The sequence below is a fragment of the Equus quagga genome, chromosome 4 (assembly GCF_021613505.1).
Source record: "Equus quagga isolate Etosha38 chromosome 4, UCLA_HA_Equagga_1.0, whole genome shotgun sequence".
Lineage (NCBI taxonomy): Eukaryota > Metazoa > Chordata > Mammalia > Perissodactyla > Equidae > Equus > Equus quagga.
Genome location: NC_060270.1, coordinates 48,337,685 through 48,354,420, shown reverse-complemented (window position 1 = coordinate 48,354,420; position 16,736 = coordinate 48,337,685). Strand labels below are relative to the sequence as shown.

Below are 16,736 nucleotides of genomic sequence, written 5' to 3'. Positions count from 1 at the left end.
TGGGGGGAGACAAACAAAGAAATTATTTGTTAACTACAAGGACTGGAGGCGACTTACTCTAGGCAGAGAACAGCATGCGGAACAGCACAGGGTGAGTCACAGCGCGAAACACTGAGAACTGAAAGTAGCTCAGTAAGGAACAGTTTCAGACAGCAACGGTGACCCCGGTCCCGGCTCCAAAGTCCTCCCTTTTCTGGAAGGAGAGATAAGTTATCTGGGCCGCCTTCTCTGGAAGGAAGTGACCATGATTACGTTCATAAAATATGAGAAGCCCTGCAGAATAAGGGATGACGTGAAGCTAAGTAGAAAGCAGAAGAGAGGACCAGAGTCCTCGTCCTCCAAAGCGCTGAAGAGATGGCCTTCCTAGAAGTACCGGAATAACCTCACTGGAGGATTTGCCCTCATGGTGGATGGACCTCACCCAACCGCGAAGCAATGTCTCCGGGATATTATATTTTAACAGCCTTACTGAGGTATAATTTACATACCATAAAATTCATTCATGTTACCACCATCCAATTTTAGAACACATCTCGTCACCTCAGAAAGATCCCGCATGCCCAGTTGCAATCACTCCTGTTTTCATCTCCAGCTCTACGCAACCACTAACCTATTTTCTATCTCTATAGATTTGCCTTTTCTGGACATTTCATATAAATAGAATCACACAGTATGTCATCTTTTGCATCTACCTTCTTTCACTCAGCATAACATCCACGTTGTAGCATGTATCAGTCCTCCATTCCTTTTCATTGCCAAATAGTATTCCACTATATTCCACCACATTGTGTTACCTGTTCATCAGTTGATAGACATAATAGCCACTTTCTGGCTATTATGCATAATACTGTTATGAACATTTATGTACAAGTTTTTGCTTGTTTTCATTTCTCTTGGGTAGATATTCAGAACTGGAAGTGGAATTACTGGGACACATAGCAAATTTATCTTAAACTTTTTCAGAAACAGCCAAACTGTCTTCCAAAGTGCAGTCACCATTTTACATTCCCACCAGTAATGCATGAGGGTTGCAGTTTATCTACGTCCTCAGGTATATTTTTAATTCCAGATTTACATTTTTGATGGCATGAAGCATAGCCTGAATAAAGTTTTAACTAGCAGTTGTGTGAACCATGGAGTTCACAAGGCCTTGTAATTTATTCACATTCCAAATTTCACTGAAATTTAGAGAAGAAATTATCAGAGATGTTCATTTGAAATATGCTTGAAATCATTTCGTATCGAAATGCAATACCAAACAACCATGTAGACCTAATGGTCACGGAAAATTGGACCAAAACATCTGCCAAAGGGGAGTTATCAAGGAAGCAAGCGTGATAAATGAGAACGTGTCTTGCACACCAAACAAAGTCTCCACAGGGACAAAATCCTAACTGTGAATCCTGCCAGCCAGCAGCAACTTACAGAAGGCAGCAACCACAGCCAGGAACCTGGAAAGAAGGTCAGGGAACTATTTCTTTCAATCTGATGCAACTTGCACGGTATCAGGTGATGAGCGACAAAGCAGAGACCCTGCTTCCAGAAAAGAAAAGAAACACACCTGGCCTCAAGGGGACAGAGAATAGTCACAGGAATGCCCCCGCTGCTTTGAAAACCCCACATACCTTTTACAAACATACTCACAAATTAAAGGAGCAGGTGGGCACCCGGACAACTGGCGAGAGGTTTGGTTTAGAGACCACCAAGCTCTCAAACTCCTTCCACTCAGACTTTTCCAATCTAGAGAACAAACCCCCTTTGTGGGGCTTGGATCTCTCTCTCCCCAACATTGTACTTTGAGGGTCCTATGTATGTCACTAATGTGTACAATCTCCTCTCTTCACAGACAGGTTGCCTCCTAGGGAGGGATCCTTTTTGTTCCTAGCGATGAGGACCTACACTAATTACCCACTAGCACTTTTTCTGGTGCAATCAGTTAAGCGGAGGTTTAGGTACCCAGCTGGTCAGGTTCCAGGAGATTTCCCCTGCTAATTTCCAGTCACTCAAGAAAAACAAAGGAGTAACTAAGATTGGGTTCCCATGATTTTAAAGAAACACTGTTCCTCCTGCTCCCCAGCCCCCACGCCCTGCCAAAATATGTAGACTTCTGTATTCACACTTTTACATCTGTTCTTCTCCAAAAATAAAAGCTGTTCATATTCAAGAAATGATGACTACAACAGCAGCGCTTTAAAATACTCACAGAGAACATACCTATTGTTGGGACCAAAGAGCCTGTGCAGCGTTCCTTCCCAAAGTCACATCTGGGTCTTGAAGCTCCAGGAGAGCACAGTCTTTCTTTTGTTTATTTGTTTGCATGGAAAGAAAACTGAGTTCTCTCTGACTGGTGCCGGAGCTACCAGTTTAAAGAAAATAGAAAAGGAAGCGTACTTTTAGGAACAGCAGACACTCGACTTTGACCTTATCAGCTATTCCATAGTAGGACACCAGCACCAGAATCCTCCAGGCTCCACTGCTACCCAGAGTCTCTGGCCTCTAACAGAGTCTTAGGAGTTCAACTGGAAAACCACAGTCCCATCCAAGGATCCTTTCAACTATGCAAATGGAGGCAAAGAAGCCATTGCAAATTCGTCGTTTCCTCAGGGCCTAAGATACCACCACTGCTAGACACGAAACTGTCCCAAAGTTGGTCTCAGGTAGAACTTTTCTGAATGATGTAGTTAATTTCACTGCCCCATCCAGAGAGTAATTAACATTCCTGATTAAAAATGCTTGTGCAAGTCCCTGATACTTGAACGATACTTGGAGAATGTTGGATCTGCCCTCCCAGTCGTCAATACTGCAAAACACTTAACCATACTTAACCAGATAATTTTTATATCCAGTCTAATGATGATTATCTAATCACCTCTTTGCCCTTTAAAATACGTCTTCCAAGAGGGGTCTTTGAATTTGATTTTTCAAAAGCATCTTCCCCAGCAGTGAGTATGAAATAAAATTTTGATATATGCTCATCATTAAGTTGTGTACAAAGTTGCCTTAATAACTATAATCATCATCAACCTCCCCCAAATAAAAAAAATCTGCAATATAAGCAGTGGGTTCATCTAAGAACTGCAGATTAAATGAGACGGGACATCTTTGTGGCTGGGTAAGAGACGTTTACAGATTGTTGTTACAAGGAAAGGCTGTGGGATTTCTCAATAAGGAAATCCTTTAACCTGCTGTCTAGACTCCAAGTCCATTCCATTTTCCAAGTCTCAAAAAATAAACAACCTAAAGATTTCAGGCTTCAAACAAAAGCAGGCCTGAAAGAGTTTGTGAATATGGATTCTTTTTTTCATCTTCTATGCAAATGTCAGCACCTCTTGGGACTTTAAACTGAATCCCTACAGGTCCATAGGAAAAAACAGGAAATTAACACCAGAAGGATGCCTCTTCTTGATTATGGGGGTGGGACTTTTCCGTCCCTTGAATAAACTTGCTAATAATAATTTTTTTTTAATTGCCAATGCAAAGAATAGTCCAGGATTTTAAGTTGAAAGTTATAGACTTTTCCATTTCAAGTATTCCTCTTTCTTACAAACAATTCAAATGCATATAACATTAGTGTGGAATTTTAAATTCCATATTCCTAAAAGTATATGCCTTTCAAATTTGAAGCCATATGCCTGACGAAAAAGTTGCAGCAATTTTATGGAAATCACTATGTCCTTTCCTACTCTGCAGTATTTTCAGGCCATACCCAAATTTCTGTGGATATGTTCTGTGTGTTTCCAAACAACTTATATTTAGGAAATCATTTTCATGATTATTTCTTCTGATTCATTAGGCACTAAGATCTATGAGGACAGCGTTCACGTGTGTCTTCATTACTATATCTTCAGCATCTACAACAATGAGAGGCACACAGTAGATGCTCAATAAATATTTTCTGACTGAATGAACTAGAACGGAAGAAACAAGAAGAAAGAAAATTGTCTTTTAAACAGTTAGGCGGTTTACAGTGGTTCTGAAACTCTAAAGCGCATCAGAATTACCTGGAGGGCTTCTTAATTTACAGATTGCTGGGCCCCACCCCCAGAGTTTCTGATTCAGTAGCTCAGGACCTAAGAGATGATTATGAAGCTGTTGATGCGAGGATCTCACTTTAAGAACCACTGTTTAGGCAGTTAACCTGTCAACCAGCTCTTAGAAAACCTCACGCACAGGATAACATTTACTGAAAATCTACCAGCTGCAGAATCCTCTGCTACCTACTGGGTAAGCCACGCAGGTCCCCGCTCCAACACTATCGAAATTGCCAACATAGGACATACATGCAAGGGGACAACACACAGACACATGTCCAAAACAGCAAGAAGTCCTTGTACAGTCAAACTAAAGACGTTTCATTTCTCCAACGCATTTCTTTATGACGTATCCTACAGTGCAGTTTAATCTATTTTTCTCAGATAGAAATTACTAAACCACAATGCATAGCCATTCTTCCTTGCACTACCCCACTTCATTTCACTTACTAATGGGAGTTTCATCCGAGGCCAGGGCACAAAATGTAGTGAGGGAGCCCATTTTAAAGCTTATTTACGTTGTTCATATTTTAGTATCTGTAAGGACCAGAGTGATGTTCAGCACTCAGTCCTCAACGATGAGAAATCAAGCAGAGGCACTGAGGAAGTGCAGATACAACCTAAACCCACCACCAGGCTGAACAAAAGGATGTACAAAAACACTCCAACAGAATCCCAAGCTCTAACTCTCCCATCACTGCAGATTTTTAAAGCACAGCTAGCATTAACTTTCAAAAGCATACTTTTCCCATGACCCTGTTCTGGATTTCAGTGCATTTATATCCAGATTATAATCAGGGAATTTAATTAGATAATGTTTGCAAGTACTTTGAAGATATAAAGTGCTCTATAAATGCTAAATATTATTATTATTATTTAAATACAGTTTGCAATTACTGCTCACAACCTATTCCACCCACCACACTGCTGTAATTTGATTACAGGCAGCTAAAACATAAACCTAGAAGTAGAAAGGATGAAACCATGTCCATGTGAAACTCTGGATTTGTACCCTAGGTATAAATAATTTACAAGCATCTTAAATGGAGGGTTAGGTTATAAAATCTAGTAAATCAAGGCAATTGGCCTCTATAAGAATGACAACCACAAAGTTGTGTCAATTTTAATAGTTTCTTACTTATAAACCAGGTGGAAAGTAGATTGTGGTCCAAAACACAGGGCTCTCTACTCTTTCAGTTGCCAGCTCCATCTTCCATTTCCTACACTGTCATCTTAAAACATCTACATTCATGTGAAAAAAAAGTGTAACTCAAGATTTTGATTTTAATAATAATCTGGCAGATAACAGCTTGAGAACAGCCTCGTCCATAACATGTCCTCTGGCCCATCTTGCTATCTTCTGTGATAATCACATATTCATTGGTCTCCAATTCTTGAAAAATGGAAACCTTTGAACCTGATTCCACAGGACTTCCAAATACACTTGTTGGATGATTTTCCAAAGAGAATGACAGATTAAATGTACACATCCCTTATACATGATGTACAAGGAAACCACTGCTAATCCCAAAATGGTTCATATTTTATGTTTTCAGCTTTTCAGGCAAGAAAAAGAACAATTAACATATTCAAAGCTGACCTGGGTTATTTGAAAAGCAAAATCATAAGGAAGAAATACCTTGTAAATAACATTTAAAACACCATTATGCTCATCAAAGAGATCTTGTGCCCAGAACAAAAGGCTTCTGGGAAATGTGTGAACCCCAGGGAGATAATACATCAGATAATTCTGAAGTCATGACAATGTCCATCCATAAGTCAAATAATGGCCAAGTGAGTCACTATGGGCGGTGGCTTTGGGGCAGGTCAGTCGTAAGCTCAGCCATTTAGTAGCTCTATGACCTTTGGTAAATTAACTGACTTTTCTAAGTCTCATGTGTTCATTTGTAAATGATACACACCTACCTCACAGGAAATAGGCAGGTAATTTGACAATGTTAAGAGGCTTAAAGCTCATTCATGCAATTTCATTGTAAACTGAACTAGCAAGTTATTCTAAGGAAACTGAGATGTACAAAGACTTATGTGTAAGGATGTTTATCGAAGCACTATTTACAAGAACTGAAAAATTGGAAATAACGGAAAGCTTCATGGAATCGGTTAAATACATTGTGATACAGCCCCACAATAAAATGCTAAGCAGTCATTAAAAATATACAGTTAGAAATTTGAATACTGACTGAATATTTGAAGAAATTTAAAATCATATACTAACTTTTTAGGCATGACAGTATTGTGGTTATGTATTTTTTAAGAGTGTTTATCTTTTAGAGATTCATACTGAAATATTTACAAATGAAATGATATAATGCTTCAAAATAATATAGGGGAGGAAATGGATGAGGGTGTAGATAAAACAAGACTGGTCACGAGTGGGTAATTTTTTTTTTTTTTTTTAAGATTGGCACCTGAGCTAACAACTGTTGCTAATCTTTTTTTTTTTTTTTGCTGCTTTTTCTCCCCAAATCCCCCCAGTACATAGTTGTATATATTTTGGTTGTGGCTCCTTCTAGTTGTGGCATGTGGGATGCCGGCTCAGCGTGACCTGATGAGTAGTGCCATGTCAGCACCCAGGATCCGAATCAGCAACACCCTGGGCCTCCGAAGCGGAACTCTCGAATTTAACCACTTGGCCATGGGGCAGCCCCTCGACTGGATAATTTTTAAGTTGGGGGCTCATTATACTACTCTGTCTACTTTTTTAAATAACAGTTTTACTTAGATTTAATTCACATTCCATAGAATTCACCCTTTTGAAGTAGACAAGTGATTTTTAGTATATTCATAGAGTTGAGTGACAATCACCACTATCTAATTTTAGGACATCAGCAGTCACTTACCGCTCCCCCTCTCCTCCAGCTCCAGCAGCTACTAATCTACTTTCTGTCTCTATGGATTTGCCTATTCTCGACATTTCACATAAATGGAATCATATAACACGTGACCTTTTGCATCTGGCTTCTTTCACTTAGCATAATATTTATTCATGTTATAGTGTGTATCAGCACTTCCTTTTACTGCCGAATAATATTTCATTGTACGAATATACTACATTTTGTTTATTCATTCATCAGTTGATGGACATTTGCATTGTGTCCACTTTTTGGCAATCATGAATAAAGCTACTATGAACATCTGTGTGCACATTTTTGTGTGGATATGTTTTCAATTCTCTTGGGTATATACCTAGGACTGGAACTGCTGGGTCATATGGTGACTCTATGTTTAACATTTTGAGGAACTGCCAACCTGTCTTCCAAAGTGGCTGTACCATTTTATATTCCCATGAGCAATGGACAAGCATTCCAATATTCTTTCTACTTTTACATAAGTTTAAAATTCCCCATGATACAGAGTTTTAAAACTTATGCCATAGAAAAATATTAATAGCATACAAAAAGGCTGATTATTAAGTTTGAAAAACAAGTTCCAGATAAGAGATACAATATAATCTCAATTTTTTTAAAGCTATCTATTTAGCTATGCATAGAAAAAAACTACTAAGCCATATACCAAAATATATACATGGTTATCCTTGGGAATTCTTTTTGCCTCTTCCCCATCTTCCAAATTTTCTGCAATGATCATGCGTTGATTTTATAACCAGAAGAAAGGGCTTTATTTTTAATTAAATTTTTAACAATTCCGCAGTCTTTATTCCCTTTCCCGATCTACATTTTCCGGGCCCTGTAGCCCCAGAGGTCCTCCTGGTGGGGATTCCTCAAATATATGATGCCTTCATGAAGCTTACTGTCTAGTAGTGAGTATAATCCAAGACAGAAAGTTCTGAGTGTTCTAAAAGAGGTGTGAGATCAGTTCTGAGAACGTTTACAAATGGGAGGGATAATTTCTATCTGAGAGAAATCAGGGACAATTTTGCAGAAAAGGTAGCATTTGAATCCTTACTGTTAGGATAGTAGGTACAGAAAAGGAGAATAAGGTAGGGCATGCCCTCAGAGCATGGCGAGAAGGAAGTTGTTCCCTGTGGGAGCAGTGAAGGAGTGGTTCCTAAAACTGCAGCACGGTGGGAGACCCAGCAGAATCAGAGCTGGTCTTGATGCTATGCTGGGGAGTTCAGCCTTTGGTCTATAGGCTGTGAGGAGTCAAGAAGGTGGAGAATAAGGAACACCCAGAATGCAACTGTGTTTTAGGAAGACTAACATGGCTGCAGTGAACAAGGGAAACTAGTCGGGAGAGGCCGGCGGTGGAGCTGTAGGAGGCAAGTCTTGTCATGGGTGCTGCCAAGGGAAGAGCAACCAGAGCAGCTGAAGGGAGGGATGGAGACAAGGGGACTCAGGCAATTGATATTAAGGAAGGAGTTTTAAGATTGGGGTGAAATAAAATGTGTTGTGAGAATTTCAAGGCACCTCCTGGAGATCACTGGAGACCGCCCGGGCATCTAAAAAGCAGAGAGGCATCTTTCTCTAGAGGGAAATAAGCTTCCAACCAGAATGGAAGAAATTACAAGCGGGTTTCATCCAACATTTTCTATTTAAGTCCTCCCTCTCTTTCCACTAGGAATCTTATATTTATATGTGCAGAACAACATTTCATTCAAAAAATATCACCCAGATTTTCTTGGAATTCTCAGCACTGCTGGTGCAGGCCCTATTCTAGAGAGCTACTTCCCCCACAGAAATGGAAGGACCAGTCTGACAGGAAAGCATCTTTCAGACACAAGTTATCCCAAATTCTATCAGGAACACAGACTCAGAGAGAGACTGCTTGTGCTCAGCGGGCACGGCAGCCATGACTGCGTCATGGTAGCTGAGAGCCGGGTGGACATGAGAACTGGAATCAACGAAAGAAGGAACGGTGTCAAAACACGAAGGGCACAAAAGATTAATTCCAGGGCAGAGGCACAGAAAGAAGAAAGGGCCAACCAGCAAGGCTCAAAGTTATAAGATTTCTAAGAGTCTTACACATAAGGGGGAAAAATTTGATGTTTCCATGAAGGAAAATTGTTGGGTATTCTTTCATCCAAAAAATACTGCGTGACCTAAGTAGATAATTATGCAAACAGCAAACCATCACTTATATTAGCTTTTGCACTAAATTACAACAGTTAATAACGAATACTGAAAATGATTATGCATATTTCTCTGATGTTCTGATATCTACCACTACAACCTATTTTATTATTAAGCAATGTCATTGCAGACAAAGCACCTGTTTAATGAATCTCTAAAAACCAACAAATGTATCTGATTTAAAAACTGCTATGTGGGGCCGGCCCGGTGGCGCAGCAGTAAAGTTCGCACCTTCCGCTTCTCAGCAGCCCAGGGTTCGTAGGTTTGGATCCCGGGTACGGACATCGCACCACTTGGCAAGCCATGCTACGGTAGGCGTCTCACATATAAAGTAGAGGAAGATGGGCACGGATGTTAGCTCAGGGCCAGTCTTCCTCAGCAAAAAAAGAGGAGGACTGGCAGTAGTTAGCTCAGGGCTAATCTTCCTCACAAAAAACAAAACAAAACTGCTATGTTATTACCATTTTAAGATACTGTTATCAATTAATGCAACTTTACTAAACTGTCACTTCAGACCAAATTTAATTAAGTGCTCTGGGTTAATGAATTAACAATGTTTCAAGATTTCTTTAAGCCCCACGAGACCTCTGACCAGAAGGTTTTAAAAACTGGACCAGCAGTGTCTCATTTCAGGTGCCCACTCCCTCCCCCTGTCCCCCGCACACCATACACACAAACTCTGAAAAGGCACCGGCATAATAAACATGTTTTTATTTGAATAATGGTTAATCCATAAAGAGGTGAAAAAGTTAAAGAAAAAGAAGGTTTTAATGAAGAATGCTGATAATTGATGCTGGTTTAGAAATATGTTAATCCCCAAAAAGCTTCCAGACTGGGCTCACCTCATATGTAATGAATGCTGATACTGGGGCAAGGTCAACCTAAGCCAACAGAGAAACGTATAAGGCCATATTTGCACAAAAAGGAAAAGGTACTCAGAGAGGAAGGGGGTGGGGGAGGGTGAAAGGGGTAAAGGGGCACACATGTATGGTGATGGATAAAAACTAGATTACTGGTGGTGAACACGATGCAGTCTATACAGAAACTGAAATATAATAATGTACACCTGAAATTTACACAATGTTATAAGCCAATATGACCTCAATAAAATAATTTTTTTTAAAAAAGAAAAACTACTATTAAAAAGATGTAGGACCTTCTGATATCTTTTTCTCAGGATCACTTTTGATTAGGTACAATCATTGGGATCAAATGTTGGTGGAATCAAGTTTCCCATAAAATTCTATTTAATTATGAAATAGCATATTCTTCTAGTGCTTTATGGTTTTCAAAGCATTGCTAGAAATGCTTTATTTGATTATTGAAATCAGCTTGTGAGGAAGGCAAGCACTTGTGATCACTACCATTTTTAAGTTAATTATGGCTGAATGACTTACCCAAAGTCACAAAACTCATAAGACATGGACATAAAATCTGGTGCTCAGTACACTCCATCCTCCCGCTCACTCATTCATGCATCTATTCATTTATTCAACTAACTGGGACAAGGGACTCAAAGACCACCAAGACCTAGCCTCTGGCCTGAAGGAACCCACAGTTTAGTGAGCAGGCAGAAAGAAAACACCATACCATTTATAACACAAGTGTAGCAGGAAGGATGTGTGCAAGTCTTCCAGATGAGGAGAATTCTTAAATCTAGGTTTTGATGGAGAAAGAAATAGCTAGGTCCAGAAGGGAGCGAGGAGTAGGGGGAAAGACAAGCAGAGGTCATCTAATTCTGTTCAAACAGAAAAGTGAGTGCGAGTCCTGGCAGAAACTTAGGGTATGAAGTCAGCAGTGGCGAATCTTGGCCTTGAATGTCTTACTCTGTGGGCCAAGCTGAGGACAGCCAAGGCGCTCAGATTCAGATATATGCTAATCTCCAAAAAGCTTTCTGGGCTGATTTCACCTCGTATGGAATAAAGTTACTGGTGGCAAATTTCATTTCTTTTAATACTGTGATGTCTTGAAAGGAAGAATGACTCAAGCCCTGGGTTTGAATGAGTAGATTGTTTTCTGTAGCCTATGCATGTGTGTATACACACATTTCATACACCCACATGGATAGTTTATATCCACAGTACTATATATAAAATAAGTATCCACATAGATTATACAAAACATACATAGAACTCTATAAACCTCACATGCAGAAACATCCGAGTAATGTGTATGTCTAGACTGCCCGTGGGACATGTTCAGAGGGAGATGGGTTACGGAGAGAGGTTACCATGCAGGACAACCATCTGTCCTAGATTATTCAGTCATGTGCCTGCAGAGGAGGAATTGAAGGGGACAGAACAAGATTAATTTCAAAGGAATCTTACAGCTCCTTGGTTTCATGTACCACGAGCTTAGTGCACGAAGCAGTTTCTCCATTCTCGAGAAATAAAATTCCATGACCCTGTTGAAATTATTCCTCTCTGCCACTGTTTTTGCTCAGGCAGAAAATGTATCATTGATTTCTGAATCAACCACAGGCAATGTGACTTAGAGAAAAGAGCACTGAATGAGGAGTCAGGAAACCTAGATTCTCTCCCCAAACCACCCTTCTTACTCCCCTCACTCCCAAGAAGGTGGAGGTTTAACTGTGTGACCTTGGGCAATAGGCTCCGCCTCTCTGGGCTTCAGTTTCCAAGGGATTAAATGCAAGGAGTGGCTAAGTGTTCTACAATTCTCTTCCCCTTCTAAATCTATGAACTCATCCCCCTCCCTCAAGACTTGGTTTATCTCCGGAGCTCTAAAAATCGGGACTAAGGAAACTGGATTCGGATCATCCTTTTTCTAACCAAAAAAGATCCTGTTTTATCTTACTTTTAAAAGCCGCCCAAATCTTGCATAATTTAAATGATCAGTGCCATCACTGGTTGCTCTCGTTTAAATTATGCATTGTTGCTATTTGGAGAAAATTTAGACTAGGTCCAGTCTGGGATCACTGGCCGAGAACAATAAGCCCCCAAAGTGAGAAGGATGAAGGCCTTTCCAGCCAGGATCTGCTTTTCATGCACTGAGCGCAGGGTTGACAAAAAGAGCCTTGATTGTGTACATTAAAGAGCCACCGAAACAGCGAGGCACTGGTAGGGGTGCATCACATTCTCCTAGAGGCCGCTGACCTTGGCTGCATTTCAGGGGTCAGGCATCCTCAGCAGGCAGGCTTCACTGAGAATTTAGGAACAAATGAGACCTTTCATCTAGATGAGCCCACCTCTCCTAACGTGGGAAGACAGACATACATGATCTGCCCCCTGATCTGTGGAGATTACCTACATGGCCTTTGGACCCACTCCCTCCAGGCCTGCACACCTCACCCACCACAAGACAGGTGGCAGACCCCAGCCCGCCAGGACACAACTGTCTCCACATTGGCATTGAAGTCTTTCAGCCAGCAGTTCCCCAGCTCCTGAGCCAGCTGTAGCCCTCCCTCTTTCCACACCTCCTGCAGGGAGAAATACAGAGGCAGAGCACTAAGCCCAGGCCACAAAGGGCAACGCCAGTGAATCCCACAAAGATGTCTTTTCAAAACACAGATCTCGGGAGCACAGTCGTCCTATGAGTGGACAGCACTCCAGGCTGGCTGGTGAGCCCTCATGGAGGCTCACAAGCCTGTAGGCTCTGTGCTCGGCATCTCAGAAAACCTTCCCAGGAAAAAAGCCCATGAGAGACCCCTCCAGCCCAGCCCAACTGAAAATCACATTAGAGCGCTTTCCATCAGAGTGGTGTGGAGATTCCAACTCAGGGAAATCACAAGGCTTGCCCATTGTTCAGACTCCATCCCCTGCCTTTGCCACTTTCCCCTACCCTGAAGTCGGGGCCATCCATCCACCTGATTAACCGGCTGGCAGCAACTCCCAGCACAGAAAGCAGGGCAAATGAACACAACAGTCTGTAAGGCAGGAAGCCACAGACTTGGCCCAAGCACCCACCCTGTTACCAACCCCCACCCCCAGCTGCCCAGGGGTCAGTGGGTTCTGAATGTGGCATTTTGGGGCCAGGGAAATAGACACTTACTGTACAAACACATGAATGGGCTTTCGCCGCCCAACTATCAAAAAAGCCAGTTTCAAATGGCATCTCTGTTCCTTCTCAACGCCTCGACTGCCTTGCAGAAAACTCACCTCTTGGAAAGAAGGATTAAGGAGAGAGGGAGGGGGAGTATAAAAGAGGGGGGAAGGGAGAGACGATTGAGGAGACTAAAGAAAAAGTACCACTTTGACCGTAAAGGTAGGTCTTTAAAATAACCGTAGAGAAGGAGGCAATGTCAGGAGAAGTACTGAAGATTCAGGCACACGGCGCCGAGATTTAGCATCAGTCTAACAATGTATTCCTCAGGAGGGCGTGTGAACTTCCGAGCTTCACCCATCCTGCCCGTCTCCGCGCTGAGAGCCACCACCGACTCGGTCTCCGACTCTCCATGCCTCAAGGAGATGCAGTGGCTTCTTTAAAATTCAAATTTATTTTTGGTTCAAGAGAGGAAGAAGCTGTCCTTAAATTGGTGTCCGATCCTTCTCAGACCCCTGCTGCCACCCCCTCCCCTCCCCCCTTCCCGGCAGGCAGCATCTAATTCAAATGGCAAGAAAGCTCTACCCCTTCCTTCCCCGAAGGAGTGTGTTGGGACTGGGGTTGGGGGTGGGGTGGCGTCGAGGCTGCACTGGGATTCCTGGTACTCTGATCTCAAAACAACAGCAAAATGGATTCTGTATCAGTGATGCCTCAGTCGATACAATGAAACGACGTCGGAGTCAATTCACGTGAAGGTAAATGCAAACCGGTGAGGCCGGGGCGGGGGAGGGAAGTGCTCTCTACAAAGGACTGGCCGCAGACGCGGGGAAAATATACACACACACACACACACACACACTCCCGGGAGTTCCGGTCTGATTGGGGAAAGGCAGAGAACACATCCCTTTCACCTGCTTAAGTTCAGCCATAAAACTGAAATGTCACAGCCACAAAGTCAGAAAGCACAGGCACGGCTGAGTTAAAACCATAAATAAAGGTGAGTGGCAGACCGGCATTTAAGAGAGCGCTGAGGGGGAGTCGGGGCGCAGAAGGCAGAAAAGGGGGAAGGGGAGGCAGTTGCCATCTATGAGGTGAGCACAGCAATAGCTGCCCCCTTGGAGCGGCAGGTTCGCCTTCGCGGGGACAGCCAGGCTCACAATACCATCTTGCAGGTAGCTGGAAAACCTGAGGAGCCAGTACCTTTATTCACGCTGTTCTTCTTTTTGCAGAAAGGGACAGAGGGGTCTCGCGCCTTGGCACAAGACGACTGCCCGCGGCTTGTGTATACACATACACACACACACACAGATTGAGCCTTTCATTTTAATGCTCTTCATCGGTCTAAGATGAAACTGGCATAAGCTCCACGCGCTCTCGGGGCAGCCTCGGCTACAACCAAAGGGGGACACGTACCGCACAGCCCCTGCCGTGGGGGCTCAGCCAAGCGCACCTCGGCAGCCCCGGAATCAAAACCAGAAACCATGTTCCCTCCCTATCGCATTCCCCCGCCTCTGCCCACCAGCTCCAGCCCCCGTCCACGCACCGAGCCCATTCAGTCTGACCCAAACCACTGGAAAGAAATCAGAAAACATGTTCTGCTCACCCTCAGAGCCGAGAGATCGATTTCATCCAGGCTGCGAGCCGGGGAGTCGCTCGCCATGTCTACTTCTTTGCCGGAGAAATGGACCAAAACCACCCCGAAGCTTCTCCCTTGGAAATTCCACCTTGGTCTATTTCACTCGCGTCCTCATGCGGGTGTCGCGCCAGAGGCCCCGGGCCCAGCCTCCCCCGCCCACCCCCGCCCCGCAGCGCCGGATCCCGATCCTCCGCGCGTCGGTCGGCGGGGTCCGGGAGCCCAACCTGCGCGGATCTCCAAGCCCGGAGCCGCGGTGCGTGTGGGCTGCGCGCCCTGATCGGCTAAGGGCGCTCGGGCTGCGTGGGTGTATTTAAATGGGACATGCTGCTTTGCTTGTGCGTGGATGGCGGCTGCATTGGCTGTTATAATGAGACACATCAACTCCTCCACTCAGCTGGGGGGGTGGGGGTGGAGAACCACACAGAACTGTCTATCACCGCTTCCTGGGAGGAGTAAAGGGGGGGGGGAGGCGGAGGAGGCGTGGTTTCTGCCTGGGGAGAGGCCGCGCTTCCTGACCCGGTCCCTCTGCACCACCGTGGGTGGGGGAGGGGCGTGCACCCTTTCCGCCCGGGCTTTTGCTGGCTAATCCGGCTGGATCTGAAAAGCTGTGCCTGAACCCTGCCGTGCTTATCTTAGGGACAAGGGGGCTTTATTTCTGTGTGTCCAATTCATGCGCTGCAGCAAAATGGCCCTTCAATCGCATCTGGGGGTTTCTCCACAGGGTGCAAATGCTCTAGCGCTGAAAAAAATCCAGAGAAAAGAAAGAGCGACGCCCTCCCGCCCCCATTAATTATTTGTGGGGCTGGAGTAACGCGGGCTGGTGCAACCGGTGCATATAAGGACTTGTGTGCTGGGAAGGGGATCCGCCTCCAGCCACGGAACGAATGGGGGAGAAGCGCACTGGCACAGCGCGCCCAGCCCCGCGCTTTAGCAATTTGCAGCGGCCTCTGGGTCGGGTCCGCCAGCTGCCCCCGGGATTCCGGATGGCGGGTCTTGGGGGACGGTCACTCGCCGCTTCGGAGCCGGGAAGGTTTGCCAGAAGCGGGAGAGCTGGGAGATCGGAGCTCCCTTTTGGCATCGCCACACCCAGGACCTGCCGGTGCCGCAATTCCCCACGGAAACGACCGAATAGAAACGAGAAGCTTGTTCTCTGGGTGCAATGCTTCAGGTAACTCCAAAGGCGACACTGGGTATGGCAACACCTCATAGACCTGCCGCCTCAGGACCCTGCGTTTCGCTTTCAGGCAGCGTTTCCGCGGCTGACCTACCCAGACTGATGGAGAAAGTTTGGCTGGGGGAAAAAGATGTAACATACAAGATGTACGGCGTGAGAGCGATTTTGCTCCACCCGCTTTCTCATTTAAAGGCTGAACGTCTACAGTGGTAAACACGACATTCTGTAATCAAGAGTGTGAAGTCATTTCCCCAAACTCCCGGCACAGCCCGCCTCTCCAGCCCTGGTGACCACGCGAAATATGCGGGAAGAAACGCTCAAATTGAACTCTTCCCCAAATACAGCAGTAGCTTTGAAAGCATTATCTGCACCTCTGTTAAGATGAGCATACTTCTGGCCAAGGGCATTGAGGAATTTTAATCGTGTAGTGTGAATATCAGCTTCAGAATAAGGCTTTTGAATGAATGAATGGAAGCCACTGCAGCAAGTTCATCACAACTGCAGACATTAGGAGACTTTCACCCAGCATTCGGTATACGCTGTGCTGTTTCTATTATTGTATCTATTTATGTGCATTGTGGATCATGAAACTTGAAATTGTTCCAACATCTTAACGGCCACAACAGTTGTTTAGGCGTTTTTGCCGTTAAAACGTCAAACGTTTAAACGTGTTATATTCAAAACGCTCGATTTCATCTCTCATGTTTTTACTAAAATCATCCAGCTCGAGGTAGTAAGGAACATGCAGTAAGACACCAAGTAATGTCGAAATGACGTTACAAACTATCATTTCCTGTCATCGTCCTTGTTTTACCCTTCTCTGTCCCTTTTTTACCCTCAATCTA

General features: G+C 44.0%; 1 protein-coding gene across 14 annotated transcripts in view; it reads right to left on the bottom strand.

Moving 5' to 3' along the window:
• The window catches only part of TNIK (TRAF2 and NCK interacting kinase), a 382,525-nt gene extending 367,454 nt beyond the window's left edge, over positions 1–15,071 (bottom strand). For all 14 annotated transcript variants that reach the window (XM_046658783.1, XM_046658791.1, XM_046658784.1 and 11 more), the window contains exon 1: positions 14,685–15,071. In XM_046658783.1, the coding sequence (XP_046514739.1) occupies positions 14,685–14,741 (57 nt within the window). In that variant the 5' untranslated portion in view covers positions 14,742–15,071. The remainder of the gene's footprint in view (positions 1–14,684) is intronic.
• Positions 15,072–16,736: the final 1,665 nt, after the last annotated feature.